Source organism: Oncorhynchus kisutch, linkage group LG16 (genome assembly GCF_002021735.2).
Source record: "Oncorhynchus kisutch isolate 150728-3 linkage group LG16, Okis_V2, whole genome shotgun sequence".
Taxonomy (NCBI): Eukaryota; Metazoa; Chordata; class Actinopteri; order Salmoniformes; family Salmonidae; genus Oncorhynchus; species Oncorhynchus kisutch.
Window position 1 is genome coordinate 37,462,493 of NC_034189.2, and position 22,195 is coordinate 37,484,687.

The following is a 22,195-nucleotide window of genomic DNA, read 5'->3' on the forward strand; positions in this document are numbered from 1 at the left end:
CTGGGCAGTCATTCATTCAGTCATTCAACTCCACCCATTCTTCCCCATCAGCCAATCAAATTTAAACACCAAATGTGCCATTGAGAAAGAACAACTATTTTCCACTGTAGTGACCTTCACAGCTAGCTAACTTTAGCACATCAAAAAGGTAAGCACATTGCATCAAAAAACACACAAAAATAAATAAATGGCAAGACTACTTTCATATTATACTGGCTAACCTTCTAAAACACTGAAATGGCAAGACTATTTCCAAATTACACCGGTTGACATTTACAGTGCATTCGGAAAGTTTATAGACCCTTTGACTTTTGCCACATTTTGTACGTCACAGCCTTATTCTAAAATGGATTAAATTGCTTTTTTTCCTCACCAATCTACACACAATACCCCGTAATGACAGAGCAAAAACAGGTTTATAGAATTTTTTGCAAATGCATTCAAAATAAATAATGGAAATATCACATTTACATAAGTATTCAGACTTTTTACTCAGTACTTTGTTGAAGCACCTTTGGCAGTGATTACTGCCTCAAGTCTTCTTGGGTATGATGCTGCAAGCTTGGCACACCTGTATTTGGGGAGTTTCTCCCATTCTTCTCTGCATATCCTCTCAAGCTTTGCGAGGTTGGGTGGCGAGCGTTGCTGCACAGCTATTTTCAGGTCTCTCCAGAGATGTTTGATTGGGTTCAAGTCTGGGCTTTGGCTGGGCCACTCAAGGACATTCAGAGACAAAGCCATTCCTGCATTGTCTTGGCTGTGTGCTTAGGGTCTTTGTCCTGTTGGAAGGTGAACCTTCGCCCGGTCTGAGGTTCTGAGCGCTCCGGAGCAGGTTTTCATCAAGGATCTCTCTGTACTTTGCTCCGTTCATCTTTCCCTCGATCCTGACTAGTCTCCCAGTCCCTGCTGCTGAAAAACATCCCCACAGCATGATGCTGCCACCACCGTAGGGGTGGTGCCAGGTTTCCTCCAGACTGTCACACCCTGATCTGTGGTACTAATAGAAACCAGGACAAAACACCCCATAAACTTCCTCCCTGCGCTATGTAGCCATAGAAAATATCCAGATTTCACCAAGCGGTCACATCGTACTTAAACTAAAACAAAGAGAGGCATTCTGGCGGTACTGCTTAGACACTGTGGATCCAAAGACGCTAAACAATGATATTTCACTGTCCTCATTTCTATAGTGTTGTTGCATATATTTGTTTGGTCTCTGTGTCTCCTGATTCACACCCAAATATCACATACTGCATATATATTTTGATATGGCTTAATGATAGACTAAATAGGGTGTCTCGCTTATTTGTGCTATAATTTGCCATTTACCTTTGAAACATATTATCATTATATTTGTTTACATTGTTGTCTCTCAATGGGCCACTAGGCTATAAATAGGATCTAAGTGCAATGATCAGGTCACTCTGAGGAAGACAGCTTGACATCAAAACGTCAGTCACTTCACATCCTGTACAAGTGATTCATTTTTGCTCACTTTAATCCATCTCTGCCTTTTTATTTTATTTTGCTTGGCAAGTCAGTTAAGAACAAATTGTTATTTACAATGACGGCCTACCCCGGCCAAACCCTAACGGCGCTGGTCCAATTGTGCGCCGCCCTATCACGGGTACAGTACAGTTTCGCTTACACCATCTCAGTTCACTGCAGCAATTGTATACAAATACTGGGCTTAGGAATTAGAACCAGCTAAAAAAAGAATAACTTTTAGTTTATTTATGATTATTTTAATTTCATACTGTACATTGTTATCATAGATTCAATCACCAAATAAGACCAACTAAATTATTAAAATATCTTTCTGTGTCTCTCTTTTTTTCTTCTGTTTGTCTTTCTCTTTCTAGGAGAGAATCGGGAACTGTCCGCGAGTGTTGGGAGGCTGGCAGCCAGCATGGTTGATTTGAAGAACATTCATGTGGTGGACACAGCGGCCTCCAAAGGGGCTTATGCAAACTCGTTGAATTTAAGTAAGTCTTTTTAAGAAGAAGAAAAACAACTAAAATGTAATTCACATCATGTGGTAGTTCTACTCAACTTCCTAAGGTGCCAACCATCACACATTTACAACAAGCGCTTGCGCACACACACACTTAGCACTGTGCAGGACTGAAGTCTCACTGGGATACTGTATGGGTAAACAGGTAAACAGATTTGCACAAAATCCTATTGAGTATATACAGGTTTCCTGCCACTTTGAGTTGCTTCAAGTACAGCTAAGTCCCATACTGTTGGAGTGTTTCTTACAATTGAACAACTATTGCAGATGTACAACTCTAAACCTGGGTGTAAACCTTGCCTGGTATGTGTTTTTTTAATGTATTGACGATTATACATTATACATCTACAAAAGTAGACACAATCACAAAGATCCCAGCCTGTGTCACAGCCGGCCGTGACCTGCAGACCCATGAGGCAGCGCACAATTGGCCCAGCGTCGTCCAGGTTAGGAGAGAGTTTGGCCAGCCAGGATTTCCTTGTACCATCGTGCTCTAGTGACTCCTTGTGGTGAGCCCGGTGCCTACAAGCTGACTTCAGTCACCAGCTGGATGGTGTTTCCTCCGACACCTTGGTGCGGCTGGCTTCCGGGATTAAGCGAGCAGTGTGTCAAGAAACAATGCGGCTTGGCAGGGTTGTGTTTTGGAGGACGCATGGCTCTCGACCTTTAACCTCTCCCGGGTCTGTAGGGGAGTTGGAGCGATGGGACAAGACTGTAACTACCAGTTGGATATCACAAAATTGGGGAGAAAAAGGGGTAAAAATACACCAATTTTTTTTTTTTAAACGCCAGCTCAGGACCTCTACATCCGGCTTCTTCACCTGCAGGATCCTCTGTAACCAGCCACCCGGGCAGCTGATGAAACTGTGGGTTTGCACAACCAAAGAATTTGTGAACATACTTTCAGAAACCATCTCATGGAAGCTCATCTGCGTGCTCGTCGTCGTCACCAGGGTCTTGACCTGACTGCAGTTTGCCGTCGTAACTGACTTCAGTGGGAAAATGCCCACCTTCGATGGCCACTGGCACGCTGGAGAAGTGTGCTCTCAAGAATAAATCCCGGTTTCAACTGTCCTGGGCAGATGGCAGACAGCGTGTATGGCGTTGTGTGGGCTAGTGGTTTGCTGATGTCTACGGTGTGAACAGAGGGCCCCATGGTGGCGGTGGGGTTATGGTATGGGAGGCAATTCCAGTGGGTCAGAAGTTTACATTACATACACTAAGTTGACTGTGGCTTTAAACATCTTGGAAAATTCCAGAAAATGATGTCATGGCTTTAGAAGCTTCTGATACGCTAATTGACATAATTTGAGTCAATTGGAGGTGTACCTGTGGATGTATTTCAAGGCCTACCTTCGAACTCAGTGCCTCTTTGCTTGACATCATGGAAACATCAAAAGAAATCAGCCAAGACCTCAGAAAAAAAATGTGGAACTCCACAAGTCTGGTTTATCCTTGGGAGCAATTTCCAAATGTCTGAAGGTACCACGTTCATCTGTACAAACAATAGTACACAAGTATAAACACCATGGGACCACGCAGCCGTCATACAGCTCAGGTAGGAGACACGCTCTCTCTCCTAGAGATGAACCTACTTTGGTGCGAAAAGTGGAAATCAATCCCAGAACAACAGCAAAGGACCTTGTCAAGATGCTGGAGGAAACAGGTACAAAAGTATCTATATCCACAGTAAAACGAGTCCTATATTGACATAAACCCGAAAGGCCGTTCAGCAAGGAAGAAGCCACTGCTCCAAAACCGCCATAAAAAAGCCAGACTACGGTTTGCAACTGCACATGGGGACAAATATCGTACTTTTTTGAGAAATGTCCTCTGGTCTGATGAAACAAAAATAGAACTGTTTGGCCATAATGACCATCACTATATTTGGAAGATAAAGGGGGAGGCTTGGGGGAACCATGAAGCATGGAGGTGGCAGCATCATGTTGTGAGGGTGCTTTGCTGCAGAAGATACTGGTGCACTTCACAAAATAGATGGCATCATGAGGGTGGAAAATTCAACTTCAGCAAAACAAAGGAGCTTCAGGAGACAGCAGAGAGAGCAAGCCCCCATCCACATTGACGGGCCACAGTGGAATGGTCCATCCATGTAGACGGTGTGGTGAAGAAGGTGCAAGGTTCAAATTCAGGAGGTTGAAGAAATTTGGCTTGGCCCCTAAGATCCACATGAACTTCTACAAAGAACTGAGAGCATCCTATCGGGCTGTGCGCACCCGCAGGGCTCTCCAGAGGGTGGGGAGGTCTCCCCAACGCATCACCTGGGGCACACTGCCTGCCTCAAGGGCATCTACAGCACCGTGTCACAGGAAGGCCAAGAAAATCAATCAAGGGCCTCAGCCACCTGAGACACAACCTGTTCAAGTGGTATGGCCTAATATGTACTGTTGCTATGCTTACACCCCTTGGGACTTTTCCAGAACATGGGTGTTTAGAGGAGCTAGCAGGATGACATGTCTGGTTATTTTTTGTAAAGTGCTATGGACTGTTGCTATGGTCCTACATGCATGCACCTGTCTTAGTCGAGATACAAGCCTGTATTTTAGAACTATTGGTGTGGCTCTACAGTTTCCATGCCCTAATATGAAACCAAACTAAAATTAGTGAAAGACAATAAGATAATGGTGGCTAAATGCCAAAGGGGATGAGTCATTAAGAGGAGTTACTGTGTGTGAAGGAGGAAAAATGTATAAAAATGATGTGCCAAGACTGGAAAGTTAGTTGTTTTCATGAACCAGCTCCGCTTTTATTATGTCGTAATACAAGTCTATTTAAACTCACAGGCTCCGGTATTTATGAAATATTATTGACTGAATAATTCCACAAATTCTAATAACGTTTCAACTTTATTTATCTAGCCTATAGTTTATCATGACTTTGGCTTCATAGACTTGATTAAATGATCAACTTTGCTTGCCATAATGCACTGAAAAATAACATATTTGGTATTGGTATTTTTGTGTACATTACTGTAGTATTTACTTTTTTTGGGGGGGGGGGGGTGTAATACTGTATTTATATGGGTGTAAGGTGCATCCCTCTCGTTTCTAAAACGAAGCCTGTGCTGCTAAGGATTTGTTGGAAAGGGAAATGAAATGGCCTCCTCCAGTAGAGATATGTCCAACATTAATGGAGTTCATTGTACAGTAGAAAACTCACAATTCACAAACACACATATGATTTTAACCATATGATTTACTTAGAGACCCTTGTCAAACATTAGGTAGGCAACAGTTTTAGTGTTAACACCATGCTCAAGTAGTTTGAGACAATCAGATACTGGTCAGAATTGGAAGAAGTGGTGACAGGCCTTCGAAAGCAGCGTCAGCATGGAACCCATCTGCCATCTGGTGCCCATGCCTAGCAAGTCCTACCTGGCGCCAAACCTCTGTCACCTGGTGCCCCAATCCTACCTGGTCCCCGGGTTATCCACGTAACAGATGGAGCCCCTTTCCACCACTCTGGCATGATCAATGGACCCAGAGGCAAATACCATTGCCCACCACCCAGAGTACCCATGCCCCTGCCCAAGCCAGAGCCCAACTCCACCCTGGGCTTCTGTCCTGCCTTCTGTGGCTGATCATGGACCAGCAGCTCCATCATTTGGATATGCTGGTTCTGTTGACTCTGCTGATCCAAGCAGCAGCAGCAGAAGAAGCAGCAGTATGAGCAGCAGCAACAGCAGTAGGAGCCACACGGCAACAGCAGGAGCAGCAGAAACAGTAGTAGGAGCAGCAGCAATTGCAGATGAATCAGTAGGCTGCTAACAGCTTTCCTTCCTCCACTGTCCAACTGCCCCATACTGGAATCATCAATACATACCTGGCTAACTAGCAAAAAGATAATCTAGTCTGATCTAATTATTAGACCAGTGGGGTATTAATGCATATGGTTAACCCCAAGCTTTAGCCATCTATATATAGCCACTATGCTTCATCAGTTTTACACTGTAGGTGATCAATCTTATTGCTAAAATAACACACCTGTCTGATAATATTGAGGCCTACTTTTTAATAATATGTTATTGGGATCATTTTAGGGGGTGGGAGGGTCATAGAATTTTAAAATGCCAATAACTGGCCATGTACAAAGTGTTATGCTTATTTTTTTTTTATGCTGTAAAATCCAATCATGGATATGGGAAAATCCACTCTGCAAATGGCCTGTGGGGCACTTCACCTGCTCTTTGTAAAAGCATGAATCTATTCTGCTGGCAGCCGAGTTGGATGGTAGGGACAGCCAGTGTTAGTGATGGTGTTGTCCTCAGACGAGTCCTCAGCTCTTGGTCACTGGACGACTGCTATACTAGCTTTGTGTCACCTTATGATGGGCCTAAAGGCATTCAAACGGTGGTTACATATTTTATATTGCATACACTAATGGGGTCGAATAGACGGGGGACCGGGGTGTGGTGGTAGGCCTAACTATTTTAAACTTAATTGGTGTTAGATGTCGATCCACCATTGCCAAAACAATGCTCTTCAAAAACCTCTGAACAAGTCACTCTGGAGTACTGTAGGGAAATAAATGTAATCCCATCATTAAATCACTTTTGTATATTAAATGGAAACCAAATGATAATTGTTTTATTGTTTATAACAATCAGTATTTATGGGATCTACAAGCAATTCAGAAATCAACTCAGGTCCAAACCTGGCTTTAAATTAACATTAAATACTGCATTTTATTGGTGCGAGGTTGGCCATCACGTCTGTGCTTTTCTGGGAAGGACGGGAGGAGTAGCAGCATGCTCAATCTCGTTTGTGTCAGGATTCAGCACAAGTTTCATGAGGAGACGGACAAACAAATAACAGGATGTGCTCAGAGGTGTTCAGATTCCTTCACCTCCACACCCAACCTTCATGGGGCTAAGGGTGGGGAGCTAAAGCATGCTGGGAATCTGTATTTTCCAGACAGTAAAGCCCCTTGCTGAAACTACAGAGGGACGTTGGGCTGGCCCAGTCAGAGATACTGAAGGAGAAAATGTGAATATTTGATAGGTGGAGAGCACTTCTTTAGGGTGGGCTGCTGTGGCAGGAAGTGGGGTGCATGTTGGAGGAAGTGGTACCGCTGAAACAGGAAAGTTCTGGAGCATGTCGCTGAGGAGAACCACAAAGCTGTGCGGAGGAGACCGACAGGGGGCCTTCGAGCTGGGGTGCAGGGAGCGTTTGGTGCTAGAGAGATACACCCTCTGGTATTTACCATTCAGACCTGCTGTCTGTCACCCCCCCTCTCACTGGACGGATGCATTCACTGGGAGTCAAATGCAACAATTCCATTAAAAATGTTGTTCTGTGTCACAATCATCATAATTAATATTTTAACTTACGTCTAAAAAGTCTATTCAGTTATATCCCCCCCACCCTCCTGCTGAGTTTTAACCTATTTTTGAAGGAGGGTGGCTGCACAGGGTCTGTCTGTGCGGGGACCGCAACAACCGCTCAGACACCGAGCGTTGACAGTAGAGGGACCGTAACGTGACTGCCATAAAGAGTTCTAGTTTTCCTTTTTGCCCTCCATTTTGCCGTAAGTAGAGCCGGTTTTGTTCACCTCAGATACACTGATCAGGCGGCGCACTGCTATGGAGGCTGTGGAGAGAGGAGACAGAGAGAGATTTGTCAATAACAGTAGAAAGAAAGAAGACAACAACAAACATTTCTGAGGTATAATACAAATCAACAAAGTGCAGATAATCACATATACATACTATACAGGGCTCAACACTGCGACCAAAACACTCACATTTCAGTCATCATGCGCTGTTTGAATTAACATTTCTAAAGTATTTCCCCAAAAACTTCCCCAATTAAAATGTTGACTGCAAAGATAGAATCTGGAAAACAGATTTTACGAAAAGATAAAACTGCTTTTAATAGGGCCCTACAACTGTAGAGTGACACTGTTCAACATTTTTAACAATAGCACCTTTTTAGAGATTGCGCAAAGGATAGATTTTTTTCCCTCAACAAACAATCAATGTGAATATGATAGTCAAGTTAAAACCCCCTTAGGTCAAAGGGCCCAAGGCTGGGTTAGCAATTTGATTTAGAATTTTAGGACGCCTGTAAGTATAACATTTTTCTTTTAAACTAATTTTTTTATGAAATTTTTTATTTGGTCTTACTGCTATTAGCCCTTATTAATGTATTGAATAACATATTCATACATGGCACAACAGACAGTCCAAAAATACATCAAAGGGAGATATGTTTAGAAGTGCCTGTCCAATATCTAAGAGACAAATTATAATTATTTTTACCTGTATTTAACCCCTTCTTTGGGCACTAAAGTACTTCCATATATTTTCCCATTCATTTTTTTTTTTTTTACTCATATCGGTCTGTCTACCTTCAGACGAGGCTTGTGGGAATCCTGTATGTGTTTGTGAGAGTTATCTTTCCATAGAGGGGTCATATTAGTTTGTGCCTCAAACCGTTCCGACACTACAAAAGTTTTCGTGAGAAGACTGATTTTCAGGATGTCTCCTGGTCTGACAAACACAGCTGTAGTTCTGCCACCTTCCACCCCAAATGCAGAAGGCCGACATCGGAGGATGCGGTGGATTGAGCAGCCCACGCAAAAACAACATAACTATCATAAGGAGAGAGATAGACTTTGAAGGGAATTTTTTTATGCTCATTTTATTTCTGCAGGGGCGCTTACATGATTTAAAAGATGGCTAGTCATTATCAGCCTTGTTCTGTATGGAATGCAAAACCATAGGGGTCAAGTCATTAACTGGCGCTCGGTTGCGAAAAAATTGGTACGAAATCTTGTGCTGGTGCCATCAACTGAAAAAGTCCCACCAGTGGAAAAAGGTAGTATAGAGCAATGCTTTATAAAACTATACATTTAGAGCAGAATAATTTAATATTTATTTATTTAACTAGGCAAGTCAGGTAAGAACAAATTCTTATTTACAATGACGGCCTACCCCGGCCAAACCCGGGCCAATTGTGCGCCGCCCTATGAGTCTCCTAATCACGGCCGGATGTTATACAGCCTGGATTCGAACCAGGGACTGTAGTGGTGCCTCTTGCACTGGGATGCAGTGCCTTCGACCACTGCGCCACTCGAGAGCCCTAGTCCTGAACTAAAATGCATGCTTAATGGAGAATCTCTATTGAAATAGCTTTTTAGTCTAGGACTAGGCTTATTCTGTGTTCGGGAAACCAGGCAATAACGAGTCAAAATGAGATTATATAGTATAGGCAGGTCCTAACAGCATAAGAACTTGGAAAAAGTAGTAGGCTTAGCAGGCTAAATGGGTGGCATCCGCACCGATAATGCAGAAGATCAAGAAGACGACGATAAGGAGGGGAGAGCCGCTGACAAACACCCCACAGGCGAAGTTGAGGAGGGGGGTAAGAAGCAGGGTGGCCCAGAAGAGGAAGTTGAGCAGCGTCCACAGCCGACGGGGGGGCTTGATAGCGGGACCGGGGAAACTGCCCTCCTTCTCGTAGTGCTCCTGCAGTGCATCCTACAGAAAGAGAAAGGAAGAAAGAGAGAATGTTGTCAATATTTAATTAGTGGAGAGTCATTGACTTATGGCTAGAAAGGGTAAAGAAATGGGAGGGAAAGCTGAGTTTCCAGCACCTTCCGCTGGTAGAGCTTGTGAAGCCAGGTTGCACACTCCTTCTCGTCCTCTGGGATTTCCTCCACTGGGTACCGTCTATACAGGAAGGAGGGGAACTCAATTCAGTACAACGCTACTAAAGGGCAGCAAGTCTGGTGATACAGTATGTCAGCGGGTCAAAGGACCAGTGCACTGCCTTTGTCTGTGGGAGAGGGACAGGCGCCACCTACGTGATATTCATATCTGCCATGTACTTCTTTCCACTGACGATTCCCAGCAGTGTTGGGACCTTCTTGTCTCTGAAATTTAGTGTCACGTCGTACACAGCAGATACTGAGAAAGGAAAGAGTGCGACCATGAGTGTGATGCAGCAAATGTGTGTGTGCACGTGCTTGTGTGTGCTTGTGTCCCACCTGTGCCTTTGAGACAGCTCAGTGTTGTGGTGAAGCCTTTGGTTCTGGGCAGTAGATGGTATTTGAGTTTTGGTAGACCTTTACTCTCTGCTACCTCCATACTGATCTCATGCTTCTTCGGTGTGAAACGGGTGCCTTCACAGTACAATAGGAACTGAAGAAAGAGAGAGAGAGAGACAAGTCGACACACACGCACAACCACTGTTGCGGTCTTTGGAGGTGACCCTGTTGATGTCTTTGGAGCGGTAAACACACTAAGCTCATGACCTTGTAATCCCTACGTGTCCCACTGGAAACAACAGAAGGTAGGAACGCCAACAGAGGTGCACTACCTCAGACACACCCTGATGTGCATTTCTGGCAACACTGTCCACAGTAACACGTACACATGCACAAACAACATACACACAGAATCTCAGTTGTATTTCTTTGCATTTTCCCCCATGAGAGTTTGTCAGATTACTGGCTTAAATTGTGTGCACGTAGCCGCAAACGAATCTGGAGCGTGTTAATTTGGGCACTCAGTGGAAAACATTATTCAACGGTAAACAGAAATGTGCATTTTTCATCTGTTTGATGCTTAATGAACACACCCCGGGGTACAACTCCATACAGACACACGCTGATGGTCAAAGGGAGAGGGGCAAACGTCACTGTGTTTCAGTTTGTCGTCTTACTCACCCACATAAACTCAGGGTAATCCTTCAGCTGGGTCAGGCCTTTGAACACGGTATCTCTGTCCTCCTCCCACTTCCTCTTACAGAAGACAATCTCCAGGAAGTACCATGTCCAGCCAATCAGAGGCACCTTCAGCAGTTCGTACTTGGCCAAGACCTTTGAAGCCTGAGAAGACGAAACGACTTTGTTCAGCCAACCTACCAAACATTATATTTTCATAAACAGCAGCTAAACTCATTCCCCCTCTATCACACACACACATACTCACTCCAAGCACGCCGTAGCGTTCACACATGGTCCAGCCGCAGAGGAAGTCGATCTCGTAGTTGTGGTTGAGGATGATGATGACGTGCTCCTTGCCAAATTTGTCCACCGTGGCCTGGTCTGTGAATATGGTGCATTCTGTACTTGACCACCACTCCAGCAGCATCACCAGCTCTACAGGACAGAGAGGGAAAGCAGAGAGTTAACAACGAACCAGTGTAAACTCCGTCACAATGAACCACCCAGTCGCAAAATGGTGTCAATTTTGTCGCCCCACACCAGACGCGATCAGGAAAGGCAGGTTGAAATATCAAAACCAACAATATTCATTTGGTGACTTGTCGATAAGCAAACATTTATGGTAATTTAGCCGAGCCTATATGAGTGTGACTCACGGCTCCAGAGGGAGTAGGAGAGGCGGGTGTTGATCTTCCTGTAGAGCTGCTTGTCGATGGGCCATAGGGCGCAGGTGCAGAGCTGGATGAAGTTGATGATGAGGCCGCTGACCACAAACACAAAGCCAACGAGCAGCTGGAGGATGAACAGGCTCTTGATGTACGCTATCAGCCCCATGGCCAGGGCTGTCTGGGGGCTAGCAGGGCTACCAACACACTACGGCCGACCTGGGGGAGAACACCATAAAGAAACTATGCATTTCCATTTCATTCTGTGGAAAATGTCACCAGGTAGCACCGGTTCTCCATATGATGTTGAGAAATAGTGCATTGTGGGTAGTTATTAAGATATCCAAAATAAGTTAATAGATATGTAAAAAATAAAAACAACTTTGATCGTGACTACAGTAACTATGTTACTAAGTATTTGACGACACTGTTGTTACTTCGGGTGAGTAAAAATGAATGTTTCCTACCCTTTAAAAGAGGAGGTTTATGAATATGATTAGGGCAAGGAGTTTCCCCTGACTAACTGATCTGACCAGGAATAAGTCTGAGCCTTATTGGCTATGACGAGGATTCCTAGTCATGTCACACGGTCAGGGAAAACTCCTGACCCCTTCGATGAGGCTGGGTTAATAGTGGAGGAGTGATCATTTTCTGAAATTCCAGTGCAACTTACCACGGTGGAATCCCTTCACAAGCCCCGTTTGCACGGCCCGTCAGCCAACACCACAGACCTGTGGGACAGAGAAGAACCCCATTACAAACTATTCACAATCTGTTTTTTTATTTAACTAGTCAAGTCAGTTAAGAACAAATTCTTATTTACAATGACGGCCTACCAGGGAGCAGTGGGTTAACTGCCTTGTTCAGGGGCAGAACGACAGATTAACTTGTCAGCTCGGGGATCCGATCCAGTAACCTTTCGGTTACTGGCCCAATGCTCTAACCACTAGGCTACCTGCCCCCCCCCCCCCCCCCCCCCAGTTTAAAGGGGAAGATCTGAACAAACTCTTTCCCAAAACAGAATCTAACTTGCAACAAGAAAATAAAAAACTGCAAACAACATACAACTGTTGTTGTTAATTATTCAGAGTTAATTATTCAGAGAACTGTGACAAAAAAGAAAAGAAAGAGCAGGTTAATTCTGAGGAGTTCAGCAGACAACCAGTTGGTTCCTGTGAATCATTTCCATTTATATTTCCCCAATATAAAATAGGAAACTATCAGGCTAAAAACACAGCTTGCCCACAAAAATAAACTCCCTTTCATCCAAATGGCGTTGTACATAACCTCCCTCTCACTGACATGTACATGTCCGCATACCTACACACACACGCCCTTTCACTTCCTTGGAACAAGGCCAGCAACTCGCTCCCTTTCTCACTCTCTTTTTCACACAGAAACCCACACCAGGTGTCCAACTCCTAAACTAGCCCAATTCAATGTTTTGACAACTTTTTTCTCTCAACGTCACAGCATAAACTTGCCTTGCTGCAGCACAGCTGCGATCCCCAAAAGTAGCGTTTTCGCCCCTTCTCCCGACGCACACCCTCTCCCCTGGCTTCTGTGCCTGTCAATCTATCAATCAAATATATTTTACATAGCCCTTTTTACATCAGCAGTTTAACAAAGTGTTAAATGTTTGTGCGCTCTTGCTGTGACCTCTGTTGCAGATATTTACTTCCAGAATTGAATGGGAAAAGTCACCAAATGCTATCAAAACTCTCCAAGGCAGCCTGATAAGTAGCTGCATTTGTTGCTAGGCTCTTTTAACAGTAACAGTCTCTGGAGCAGTATCAAAACTTGCTAAATATAGCAACAATGTCTCTAAATTGGCAACAATGGCCCCATTCAGCATCTCTGGGATTCTGATATGTCCTCTTCGCTAACTCTAGACCCCACACACACCCTCAAACAGCAGGCCTGCACCACTCCACTCCCTCCCACATGTTAAAATCATTAGTAATACTACAGAATTAGTAATACTGTATCCACGACAGACATTTCACCTACTGTGCCCCAATTCCTATGTCCAGTCTCAAGAATAAAACAGACTACTTTCCAAAGCTATACTTAACCCATCCTAAAACACTGATAACTACACAGTGGCCTAATACCAGAATGAGCATTAAGTCAGTCACACTATTTTTGTCAAATCACATCCTAGAAACAAAGAGTCAAATCAATGGCTGTGTGTGTGTGTGTACTACAGGCCTGTAGTACCAACTACACAGGAGGTCCCACCCACAGAGCGTGGACTTGAGTGACCTCAAGCATCTGATCAGGGGTCCAGCTCTGTGGTCCCTCCAGCCCTGTGGTCCCTCAGTACCAACTGAACCAATTTCAATCAAAATTGGCACCAATGCTTATTGTTATAAATGTAGAACATGCTGAGTATTTCAGCATCTACACAAATGTGAGAGTATATATGGAACCTACTGAATTGTTTAAATCACTATGACTTTGACCTTTTGTCAATATTCCAGCAGCCCAAAATACATTTTCTGAGATGTATGTATCTCAGCATCTACTCAAGTAATTTGAACATATAGGACTGTGGGAACTGAGGGAACAGGGGGCTGAGGGAACAAAGGGCTGTGGGAACTGAGGGAGGATATAGCTGTGGGAACTGAGGCAACATAGGGCTGTGGGAACTGAGGACTGAGAGAACAGAGGGCTGAGGGAACATAGGGCTGTGGGAACTGAGGACTGAGAGAACAGAGGGCTGAGGGAACATATGGCTGTGGGATCTGAGGCAACATAGGGCTGTGGGAACTGAGGACTGAGAGAACAGAGGGCTGAGGGAACATAGGGCTGTGGGAACTGAGGACTGAGAGAACAGAGGGCTGAGGGAACATAGGGCTGTGGGAACTGAGGACTGAGAGAACAGAGGGCTGAGGGAACATAGGGCTGTGGGAACTGAGGACTGAGAGAACAGAGGGCTGAGGGAACTGAGGGAACATAGGGCTGTGGGAACTGAGGACTGAGAGAACAGAGGGCTGAGGGAACATAGGGCTGTGGGAACTGAGGACTGAGAGAACAGAGGGCTGAGGGAACTGAGGGAACATAGGGCTGTGGGAACTGAGGACTGAGAGAACAGAGGGCTGAGGGAACATAGGGCTGTGGGAACTGAGGACTGAGAGAACAGAGGGCTGAGGGAACTGAGGGAACATAGGGCTGTGGGAACATAGGGCTGTGGGAACTGAGGGAGGATATAGCTGTGGGAACTGAGGGAACATAGGGCTGAGAGAACATTAACTTGGTCCCGCTGAACAAACACTCACCATCCTCTGTGTGTGTGTAACAGAGTTGGATTCATAACCTCACTACTTAGCGTGGGTGGAGACATTTCAAGCTATTGAACTGCTAGGTATTCTATAGTTGGCTAAGACACGGTCAAGAGGACAGTAGTGGTGCCGTGACCCGGATCTGCAGCTGCACTCTGCTCAACGACTGGGGTCACTGTGGAATGAGTTTAGAGGTGCGAGTGTAAACAAGTTGGTTTTGTAACCTCATTCCCCGGCTTGAAACGTCTCCACCTGTGCTATCGTACTGCTATCTTTTCAACAGTGTAGCCAACAGTGTAGTCAAGTGCAGGTCACTTGTGTTTGAAAAGCAGAGGATCCGAGATCAAGGGTGGGTAAGGACTTGTGAGGAAGGAAGCTATACTGTTGAGCAAGCACAGTGAGCATGTGCATATTTTTCTGTAGGCTGACTATGATTTCCCAATACACTTTCTTAATACTTCAAGATTCTGTTCTAACTTCACTGCCCCGAGGAGTTGTGATGGATGCCATAAAGCCAAGGCATAACAGGGTGTGGTGTAGGTCTGTAGGACCCATGTTTTAAACGGCCCATTAAACTAAGGCCGTTTCCTGCAGATAGCACTGAAGAGGACCAGAAAACCACCTTATCCGAAGCTCAAGAATCAAGCAGACATCCACAAGGGTGACATTCTCTATGGATACTGATCTTTGGCATAGGCTATCAAACTTCAGGTTTGTCCCACATTGACATCAGGTTGCAATGCCTTGGACTGCTTCCTTCACCAAACAACCACGGCAGTCAAACGTCAAAGCTGCATCCGGTATAGCCTATCTATCTCTCTACAGTAGGAGCATCAGTTCACAGTCAAAACAGGTGATTCTGAGTTTTAACACGGTATTACTAGTCAAATAAAAAAAATGGCTCCATCGTCTCAACGAGGTCAATATTCATTAATAACATCCCATTCACGCCAATAACCCCTGGGAAAGGAGCAGAAATACCACTAACCTTGTTCTGGAAGAGAGAGCAAGTAGTTTTGTCAAAGTGTGAAGTCCTAGCTTTGCCCACAGTCAGGAACAGAGTGAGAATTACAAGTAGTGGGAAAGAGAGTGCGAGAAACACCAGCGCTCCTCAGTAAACATGAGTTAACTTTGGAGTCTTGCCTAGGAGACAAATGACATCTCACAAGGCCATCCATTAGCAGAGTGGGAAAATTGTCCCCACACAGAAGAAAAAGGGAGAGAGAGACAAAAGAAGAGAGAGAGAGGGAGACGCTCCCCCTAGCCTGCCTGACAAAGCGCTGCCTGGTGGAGTGGGTGTGTTTGGGGGGAGAGGGAGGGGAGTGTCTGCAATCACCTGATCCCCTCAGACGAATGGCTGGCCGTCAATACTGGGCCAACGAACCGGGTGTGAGACACACACACACAAGGAGGTTAAAAAAGTTCTGCCATAATTTCCCCCCAGGTACAAGGGGGTGGGGGAGACTGTGTCCTGCCTTCTCCTCTCCTCCACACACACACTATACTAATTACTGAAGGAAATTGAGTGGAAGAAATAGAACAATAGAAAAAGAATAAAAAATAACATACACAAAAAAAGAAGTCTATACCCAGGCCTAGAGATTTTTGGGGGATGTTCAGATGTATCTCAACTCATATCTTGCTTTCTATGGGCATGGTGCTTGTATAGGCTGCTTGTCTATTAGTTTGAAACCAACTGGTGTGTCTGTGTTATTTGATGATAATTTACCCAAACATTTCCTAAGAAGTCCACTGTTTCTCAACTAGGGGGCCTCAGACAGTTTTCAATAGATAAAACTACAAATTGAAAATAACAGCAGTAAGGCTAAAACATCTCACATTTAGTATTTATGTATGCATTGACAGTTATAAAAATAACATTTCAAAATGTGATTTCTGATGTAGGGGGTCCCCATATATTTGTTTAAGCATTTGAGTGAGTCTTGAAACAGAAAATATTTACAACCCCTGTCCTAGCCTACAAGGCATGCAAAGGATTTAAATTGCCATTGATTATGTACTAGGTTAAAGCCATTTAGCAGGCTACCAAGTATGCAAGGGTACACACACACACAAGGCCTGATTGGACGTGGGACGTGGCAGAGATTAGCAATAGCCACTCAGGGCTAAACTGATTAACAGGGAGAAACAGCCTGGCCTCCATTGGCCTTCCAAAGGCCAAAACAGGCTAAACTTGGCCAAGATGTCCAGCAGCAGAAGGACCCGAGCCACTCCAGAACAAATAACAAGACAAACCCAAAGAAATCAACTTAATTTAAAGTGCTTCAGAGACAACAACCAACCAAGCCCAGTCTACACTCTCCCAAATAAACAGTGTCAGGTAGTTCAAGAGATTTTAGATTATAGTTTGTGGTTGCACACAGCCTCACGCAGTTGGAGTCACTGTGGAACCGGGACCAGTCATGTCTATAAAGTTCTGACGCGGTCCTCGACTGCTCCCTCAACAGGACTTACCAGTAGGTATAGTAGGCGATCGCCAGCACCACCAGTGCCCCACAGAGCCCTGTAAAGAGCATCACGGCCCCCTGGTTCAGCATCTTAGCCCCCCTCCTTGATTACCTTCCCCCCCAGGAGAAATTTTAAAAAAGGATCACGGAAAAAAAGAGATAAAAATCTCCACAGCGTTTTAAGAGGAGGACAAATGGGAGTCAGTGTCCACGGTGCCGGAGACTCATGCTAATGTTAATCCCCATAGGAGACAAGATAAATTATGATGATGACAGCATGAACACTAAGTCCCAAGGAAAAGAGGAGGATGAGGAGGGAGCGTCCATCGGCGCAACAGGAAAGCAACTCAGGTGAGAAACGAAAGAGCTAGTCGGCGACGGCTTCGTACCAGATCGCCGCGAGACGAGAACAAAAACCAAGACACACTGTTTTAAAAGTGTTAAAACAGACAGAACAGAGGAGGAGCCTCTCCTTTGTACACAGAGAATAATGAGAGATGCTCTAATCTCTAACAAAGCTCTAATCTGGTCCAGAACAGATTAGCACTGATTAGTGCTCTTGCAGCAGCACCCTGGATAAGTCACCTCTCATTTCCATCCATCTGTATGGGGGGGTTGGGTGGAGAAGTTCAGCTGCTGTGATGGGTCCAGCCAGTCACCAAATGGAAGAAAACAGATGGAAACAGGGCGTGCCTGAATTGGACTGATAAGATGCACATTTTAACCTTCCGTTGCTAAACGTTTTAAAACACTTTGTTACAGTGCTTTCACGGAGGCGATCAGGCCCCACACCACTGTCCTATCTTGGACTCAAAACTGGTGGTCCACTTCAGGCTTGCCTTTACCAGCTCGCATTACCGTTCCAGAAGCGGTTTCGCTGATTGTCCCAATACCTAAAAACAACTGGCCAAAAGAAAATAACGATTTACGCCCTAAATAGATCAGAGTTTGTATCAATTTAACCTTGTTTTTTTGAAAATGATTTCTCGCTGAAATGAAAGATACGGTCATTATGGTTTCCGAAACCATACCACAAGCGCTCCGTGTTAATGCTCAGATTGAGCTTCGAGGCTCTTAACAAAACTCCCCCTACAGAAGATGCATTTACTCTTATGTGACTCTTATGTGTAATGTAATGGAACTGAGTCATGGTCAAGGGCTAGTGGTTGACTGACATTAGCTGGTCTAATTCATTCACACGTGGGAGGGTATTATAAACATAAATACTTGTTGGTTAATTCCACATGCATATTTAAACAGATTTTAGTTAGCAAAATAGTTAGTTAGCTAACACAGTCCAATTTTCATGTGAATGACAGCTTCAACTGAAAGTCACGGCTAGCTAGGCTAACTTCTGCTAGCTATCTAGTTTCTCTCTAACGTCAACTCGAACTTGGTCATAACCATAATATGTGAATGGAGTTGAGCCTATTATTTCAATTATTTCAAGGCTATAGCCTACAAATAAATCAATTGTGAAGCATTTGCGTGTGCGACACACTAGGCCCCCATTAACATCGATGGGGCTGTAGTGGAGCCGGGTGAGAGTTTTAAGTTCCTTGGTGTCCACATCACCAACGAACTATCATGGTCCAGACATACCAAGACAGTCGTGAAGAGGGCACGGTAACACCTTTTCCCCCTCAGGAGACTGAAAACATTTGGCATGAGTCCCCAGATCCTCAAAAAGTTCTATAGCTGCACCATCGAGAGCATCTTGACCGGTTGCATCACAGCCTGGTATGGCAACTACTCGGCATCTGATCATAAGGCGCTACAGAGGGTAGTGTGTACAGCCCAGTACATTACTGGGGCCAAGCTTCCTGCCATCCAGGACCTATATAATAGGCGGTGTCAGAGGAAATACCCAAAAATTGTCAGAGACTCCAGTCACCAAGTCATAGACTGTTTTCTCTGCTACCACATGGCAAGCAGTACCAGAGCGCCAAGTCTACGACCAAAAGGCTCCTTAACAGCTTCTACCCACAAGCCATAAGACTGCTGAACAATTAATAAAATGTCAACCGGACTATTTACATTGACACCCCCCCTCCATTTGTTTTGTACACTGCTGCTACTCTGTGTTTATTATCTATGCATTATCTATCACTTCACCACTACCTACAAGTACAAATGACCTTGACTAACCTGTACCCCCGCACATTGACTCAGTATCGGGACCCCCTATATATAGCCTTGTTATTGTATTGTGTTATTTTTTACTTTTGTTTATTTGGTAAATATTTTCTTAACTCTTCAGGGGGGTTAACTGCCTTCTACTCAGAGGCAGAACGACATATTTTTACCTTGTCAGCTCGGGGATTCGATCCAGCAACCTTTCGGTTACTGGCCCAACACTAACCACTAGGCTATTTTATATTATGTAAGAACAATGGTGCAACACTAATAAATGATATTATTTTATAACAAATGCACATTCTCCCGCATTGGATAACGGTCACTGTTCGCGGTTCTGAAACATCAGTGATGAATTGAATTGGCGCCTTTTCCTAGACCATGTTGCTATGTGCATAATAGCAAAGTTAACCAGTCTTGTGCAAAACATCACGCCAAGGTAAGCCTACACAAAACAGTCTTTAAGTGTTTCTAAAATCCCTTATGTGGAAAATGAATGGTGGAAAAATGATTGGAACCATTTCCTGTTTGACCACTAGGTTTTATGGGTATTATGACTCATGCTGTGGTACTCTATAGAAGCACACAAGTAGCCTACAAATGCATCATGGGCAGGCACACCGCCAGTGTTATTGCGCAAAATGGTATGCACTATCATCTGGATGTGGTGCAACAAAAGAACATTCAGCTTCTACTACCATTTCTGTCAAACTGTCTACAGTTTGATGCACATGTTCAATAAATCCAATGTACGCGCCACACTGAACGTACTACAGCTGCCTCTGCAACGCAATGCTGCAAGGCAAACGCAGCGTTCCATTTGAAATTAATGTACTTCTGCTACCAAAATGCAAAACACTGTCAGTGTGATCGAGGCGTGAGCTCATGAAGTGAACGCTACTGGAGAAGGCCGAAGTTCCAGCCTAGGGGAAACTCGTTCTGCGCTCCAGTCAAGTTCACATACTGTGGTCACAACTCCCAAACCACGAAGGCAGTCTGTGCCAACACATTATGTCTGAGTCCAGACAGACTGCTACGCCGTGATATGTTAAATTAGGTGGCATGTTAGCTGGCTACTGCAGTGGTTTCAGCTATCTAGTTAACCAGGGGTGTATTCATTACGAAAACCGTTTACCGTTTAACAACCAAACGGAAACAAACTGAATGAAACGAGGAGGGACCGACCATAATTTGTCCAATAGAAGCTCTGGTTTACGTTTTCCGTCTGAGTAAACGTTTTGCAACAGAATCGACGTAAAGATGATTTTACACCCCTGCTAACTTGGATAGCATTTTAGCTAGCTAAAGTTACCTGATTTCTGGATCCTGACGACGATTAACGTTACCAAACAGATCCGACGCGTTGGTTTTCAACTCAACACTGAAACAACATTGGTGTCTTTGCACCCCAGAGCCATAGAATTATTTATTTTTCAACATAAAGATTTATCTTTGAGCTAACTAACTTCTAGCTAGCTACATCCTTCTGTGAAACATGCAACTTCCTGTCTATCCAACCACAACATTTGTCCCCTGGATACAATGCATAACAATAAAGATGATCTATTATATTTTCAAGATAATCGAGTGACCGATCTAACAATGGAAATACATGTCCTCAAAGATGGAAGGCATACGGGAGGTGGCGAGATCAGGTGGGACAATTCTACCCAATGAGAGGCCAGATACGCGTGTGCACAACGGTCACAACTCCATAGACACAACTCGCTAATAACGTTGTTGTTTATTTCTGCCGAAATGCTACGTGCATACAATTATATCAGTGTATTCGTAACAACCTAACCATTACCAAACTTATATTGGATCAAATAAGCCTCACGTAGCAAATTCATTGTTTTTGTTGTTGACCAAATTCGAATCTCTCATCGACCTCGTTGGCAGAGAGTAAACACTCTCGCTCTGCCTCTTCCTCTTTGATAACAAGCCAGAATTCTCATTATGTCCCCTTTCTCTCCAAACACCTGTGACTGAATTGTAATGCAGGTAGATGTCTCTGTGCCTCTTTTCATCCTGAATATGTTAGGGGTTATTCCTACTGTACCTTGAACTTGTGAATTCCTTCAGATCATACATACTTTTAGCCAGTTCAGTCAAGGGTGACCACAGAGTAATGTCATTTTATGGGTTTCCATGGCAACACTTTCAGATTTTAAATGTTCTCCACAAGCTGTTTATGCGTTTTGTGTCTTATAATAACTGAGGTATACACTCATGAAACATTTATAATCATTAATTGACAGCCCCATGCAGGGAGAGGGGATGCAGCTTTCGGCAGAGAGTATTGATGACCCTCCAGAAAGTAGGTGTATAAGCAATGCTTGACTTGGGCAGGACCTCACCGGAGCTAAGGAGCTCACCTGCTTGAGCTCCTGTTCCTCTTATATAATATTAGCTCAAAAGTGTTGTGGAGCTCCTGCACATAAATATAAACAGTACCGGCACCCAAAATGAGTACCGGCACCTATTTAAGCCCAAGTCAAGCACTGGCTATAGGTATCCTCTTAGGTATTCTAACTCTGTGCAAACTGGTATACCTGTGTTCAGTTGAGTATAGGTAGACAGCATATGTGAGTACGATCATTCATTGACCATGCCATACAGATGTACAGAATACGGTTTTCGGCAAGCACCCTACCAGTGTCATGTTCATGAATTCAATGAAATTGTCAACCTTTGTTTGTCTGCTGTATTGGAGGAAACTAATATACATATTAGTTGCTTGTAGTAAAGTGTCCCCTGATAGGCATGCATTGACTTACGTACATGACAAGCATCGTATGGCATATGTTACCAGGAAAGATAGTTACCCAACATTGCAGGTAGATATTGAATGTACAAAATTCAAACACGTCTATTTCAAATATATATTTTTGAATGTCATTTTTATATGCCACATTCTTTACGTACTTTCAGTTTCAG

At 44.2% G+C, this 22,195-nt stretch overlaps 1 protein-coding gene across 3 annotated transcripts; it reads right to left on the reverse strand.

Moving 5' to 3' along the window:
• Positions 1 to 6,596: 6,596 nt before the first annotated feature.
• On the reverse strand, positions 6,597 to 20,791 carry LOC109906659 (1-acyl-sn-glycerol-3-phosphate acyltransferase gamma-like). 3 transcript variants are annotated; one of them, XM_020504482.2, is made up of 10 exons: positions 20,568 to 20,791; positions 12,041 to 12,098; positions 11,359 to 11,586; positions 10,968 to 11,137; positions 10,703 to 10,864; positions 10,022 to 10,175; positions 9,839 to 9,941; positions 9,629 to 9,704; positions 9,314 to 9,512; positions 6,597 to 7,620 (listed from the first exon to the last, which is right to left on the reverse strand). In XM_020504482.2, the coding sequence occupies exons 3-10, from the start codon at positions 11,534 to 11,536 to the stop codon at positions 7,529 to 7,531; spliced, it is 1,134 nt and encodes a 377-aa protein (XP_020360071.1). In that variant the 5' UTR covers positions 11,537 to 11,586; positions 12,041 to 12,098; positions 20,568 to 20,791; the 3' UTR covers positions 6,597 to 7,528. The 3 variants fall into 3 exon arrangements, with proteins under 3 accessions (XP_020360071.1, XP_031648187.1, XP_020360072.1); XM_031792327.1 differs by lacking the exon at positions 20,568 to 20,791 and adding an exon at positions 17,127 to 17,614; XM_020504483.2 differs by lacking the exon at positions 20,568 to 20,791 and adding an exon at positions 15,640 to 15,932.
• Positions 20,792 to 22,195: the final 1,404 nt, after the last annotated feature.

Bases quoted from the DNA above. Each gene is read 5' to 3' on its own strand.
- LOC109906659 (XM_020504482.2), bottom strand. From the start codon at position 11,536: ATGGGGCTGATAGCGTACATCAAGAGCCTGTTCATCCTCCAGCTGCTC. The intron at 9,942-10,021 runs GTGGGACACAAG...TTCCTTTCTCAG, and splicing joins GAGCTGTCTCAAAGGCACAG to TATCTGCTGTGTACGACGTG. The intron at 9,513-9,628 runs GTGCTGGAAACT...CTCTTTCTGTAG, and splicing joins ACAAGCTCTACCAGCGGAAG to GATGCACTGCAGGAGCACTA.